This window comes from Salvia hispanica, chromosome 3 (assembly GCF_029641045.1).
Source record: "Salvia hispanica isolate PSC_SH4W2 chromosome 3, Shi_PSC_v1, whole genome shotgun sequence".
In the NCBI taxonomy this organism is placed as follows: Eukaryota; Viridiplantae; Streptophyta; class Magnoliopsida; order Lamiales; family Lamiaceae; genus Salvia; species Salvia hispanica.
Window position 1 is genome coordinate 59,571,703 of NC_142694.1, and position 4,035 is coordinate 59,575,737.

At 38.5% G+C, this 4,035-nt stretch overlaps 1 protein-coding gene across 1 annotated transcript; it reads left to right on the forward strand.

Annotated features, from left to right (window-relative positions):
* Positions 1-1,972: 1,972 nt before the first annotated feature.
* On the forward strand, positions 1,973-3,132 carry LOC125211627 (mitochondrial uncoupling protein 5-like). Its single transcript, XM_048111503.2, has one exon. The coding sequence runs from the start codon at positions 2,071-2,073 to the stop codon at positions 2,983-2,985; it is 915 nt and encodes a 304-aa protein (XP_047967460.2). The 5' UTR covers positions 1,973-2,070; the 3' UTR covers positions 2,986-3,132.
* Positions 3,133-4,035: the final 903 nt, after the last annotated feature.

Here is a 4,035-nt window from a genome sequence, read left to right on the forward strand (position 1 = left end):
TGATTAATTGACTAATATTTGACATTTCATCCATCATACTTTCTGGAGATATAACTTGCTAATTGTTAAATATGATCAACGATCCATTTGCTATCCCTATGACATTTAATTATATGTTGTAAACTAAATACACTTTCCTCCGTCCTTAAAAAGTAATCATTTTCAATCTATCTTGTCCATACAAATGGTCTATATTTATTCATAACAATTGTTTTCTCCTTCTCTTTTATTTATTTTATCATTTATGAACCCCACTATCCACTATACTCCCTCCGTCCCAAGATAAGTGAAGCACTTCTTTTGGACACATGATCTAAAGATTTAATATTTAAAGAGTTAAAATAGAGAGAGTAAAGTATGAGAGAGATAAAAGTAGAGAGAGTAAAATGAGAATAAAGTAGGTGGATAATAAAGTAAGACATAGGATTTTTTACTAAAAAAAGGAAATGACTCACTTATAGTGGGATATCCCAAAAAGGAATATGACTCGCTTATCTTGGAACGGAGGAAGTACAATATTAACTACTCCCCCCGTCCCACAGTAGATGTCACACTTTCCTTTTTAGTTTGTCCTACAAAAGATGTCCATTTCTTTTTTTGAAAAAAGTTCCTTCTCACATAATATAAATATAATATTTTCTCTTTCCACTTAACACACAAAACAACATCTCCTAAAATCTTGTGTCATTACCCAAATGTGTCATCTATTATGGGACGGAGGGAGTACTTTTTCTCCTTCTCTTACTTTACTAATTATATATTAAAACTTGTGCTAGCCCCAAATGACTATTTTTATGGAACAAAGAGAGTATTAAGGCCATCCGCATCCATGTCTCTTATCAGTCTCTTAATTGTCTCATTGTACTTTTCACTATTTATGAGTCTCATTGTACTTTTCACCCCATCTCTTAACTAAGAGACAACACATGCATCCCTCTATCTCTTAATCATCTCATCCCTTAACTATTCATTCAATTTCATTTTTTATTTTTATTTCCAACAAATTCAATTAATAAAAACACACTTTATTAAATAAAAGAAAATTAAAATTTAAAATCCTAAAAAAATAAAAAAATAAAAAAGACATAATTTAAAATACTAGAAACTAAAAATTGTACACTTAAATTCAAAATCTCAAAACTCAAATCATAAAAATAATGGAGGAAAAGAAGAAGAAGAAGAAGAAGTTCTCTAGTGACGATCATCTAACAGTTGCCAAAAAAATAGAAAAAAAATAAAAAAATTTGAAAAAAAAGACTATAAATGGCTAGTATTTTTGGGAATTATTATTTTTTTACGATTTTCCTGAATTTTTAATAAATAAAAAAAAATACTCCCTCCGTCCCATTCAAGATAACCACCTTTCCTTTTTTGTTTGTTCCAATCAAGATGACCACTTTCCAATTTTGGAAATAACCCCCTCTCTCCTCTCTCCTCATTAAAATATTCAACTACCTTTTTCCTCTCTATTTTATTCCATCTAACAACATTTTCTAAAATCTCGTGCCACTCAAGAATGTGACCATCTGGAGTAGGACGGAGAGAGTACTATAATAATTGACCAGACGAGATGGGGACGAGAAGCCATCGCTGTCTCGATGCCGTCTCATCTCGAGAGACGAGATAAAGACAGCATTGAGACGCGATGCAAATGGCTTAACGTATAGGAAAGTTACAGTAATGACTGAACTTTTTGAATTTCTGATCATAAGGATAACTTTTATTATAATTCTAAATGACAACTCAACTCAATATATCGAAGACTAATTATGTGGAGATTAATAATTAAAGAAATACTATAGTAATTGACCGAGTGATTATGTTTGCCTCCACCCTTCTCCGAAACGAAAAGTTCAGCAAATTGGCCGCGTAAGACTTTATAGTCAACACAAACTGGCTATTACTATTAACAGCCTTCCTTCCTTCAATTTTCCTCCTCTTTTCTCCAGCCTATATATATCGTTCCCGATCACAACTCACTTCATCACTCACTCATTTCCTTAACCATTCTACAAAGTTTCAAATCCAAAAAAGATTCAATTTTTTCTTTAATTACCAAAAGTTTGAAACATGGGATTGAAGGGATTTGCAGAAGGAGGAGTGGCTTCGATCGTAGCCGGATGCAGCACTCACCCACTTGATCTGATAAAAGTGAGGATGCAGCTTCAGGGAGAGGCCATCGCCACCGCCGCCCCAATTCATCAATCCCTATCCGCCCTCCAACCACCTCGTGTGGGCCCCATCTCCGTCGGTCTTAGTATCATCAAGCACGACGGCGCCAAGGGTCTCTTCTCCGGCGTCTCCGCCACCGTCCTCCGCCAGACCCTTTACTCCACCACCCGAATGGGCCTCTACGAAATCCTCAAGACCAAATGGACCGATCCCGACACCAACACCCTCCCCCTCGCCAGAAAAATCGCCGCCGGACTCATCGCCGGCGGAGTCGGCGCCGCCGTCGGGAACCCCGCCGACGTGGCCATGGTCCGGATGCAGGCCGACGGCCGCCTCCCTCTGTCGCAGCGGCGCAACTACAAGAGCGTGGTAGACGCCATTTCGCAGATGTCGAAAAACGAGGGGATTGGTAGCCTGTGGCGCGGGTCTTCCCTCACGGTGAACCGCGCCATGGTGGTGACCGCGTCCCAGCTGGCGTCGTACGACCAGTTCAAGGAGATGATTTTGGAGAGGAATTTGATGCGGGATGGCCTCGGGACGCACGTCACGGCCAGCTTCGCGGCAGGGTTCGTGGCAGCGGTGGCGTCCAACCCCGTGGATGTGGTGAAGACGCGGGTGATGAACATGAAGGTGGAGGCCGGGAAGGCGGCCCCATACAGCGGCGCAATGGACTGCGCGGTGAAGATGGTCAAGGCAGAGGGGCCTTTGGCGCTTTACAAAGGATTTATTCCCACCATTTCGAGGCAGGGCCCTTTCACCGTTGTTCTTTTCGTCACCTTGGAACAAGTTCGCAAATTATTCAAGGATATGTGAAATTAGTTAGTTAGTGATCGTCTGATCGATGATGACGACTACGAAAGCCATAATCATTTAATTATTCTTTTATACTACCATCTTTCAATGTGAATGATACTAAAATTTAGTACTATAAAATATTCAAATTGTAAATTTATTTTCAAACGTACACATTTTATTTTGATCTCGTACCGTATTATCTAATGTAGTGTATACGAGGAAGGAGAAAAAAAATATTACACTAGCATATACTCCCTCCATCCTAAAAAATAGACTAACTTGTAAATGAAATGGAGTTTTAATGTCTAATTAGTGAAGTAAGAAAAAAAAGGTATAAGAAGTGTTATTGGATTGTGAGATCCATATTAATTATTAGTTGTGTGTGGAATAGTAATAGAGGTGTCTTCTTCTCTATGACCGGCCACTCACTCCACTCTTGTTTCAGATGTATCATAGCACAAACACAAATACATTTTTAAAGATTATTCAATTTTGCAGATAATTCTCGTTTTCAAAGTTCACTGCAACAATGTAAATAGTAGTTTTCAAAATCTTCATAATGTTACCAGAGATTTCATGTCCAAAAGTACTAGTATAAAAAGGGTATTTGGCTTTCCTCACTAACACACCAAAATGCACTCTCTCGTACGCACTCGTAATCTTGAACTTTCAAAGCATTGAGGAAGAAGGAGTTTTCTTTGCAAAAGCCATCAATCCAACTCACTTTTGGCACTTTCCTATTTGAAGCAAGTTTTCTACAAAAATCATTAGTTCGAAATATGTATTTATCATGTTGGTATATATTGAAAAGGTACAAAGATATGTTCTGCCAAAATTTTTCCATAACTAAACATGTCTTCAAACTTTCAACTCGTTCATCCATACATAGGGGAAAATCTTCTTTTAAAAAATAACTAGAGGAGGAGGATGCTCACCTCGAGCCAGAGTTTCTGCTCAGTGGTGACGGCTGCGGCGGTCCAATGTCCGACGCCAAGTTTGAATCTTTTCGACGGCCTCTTCGCGATCTATCCTTCTCTACAACTTTTTAATCGAAATTCCAACTTTAGA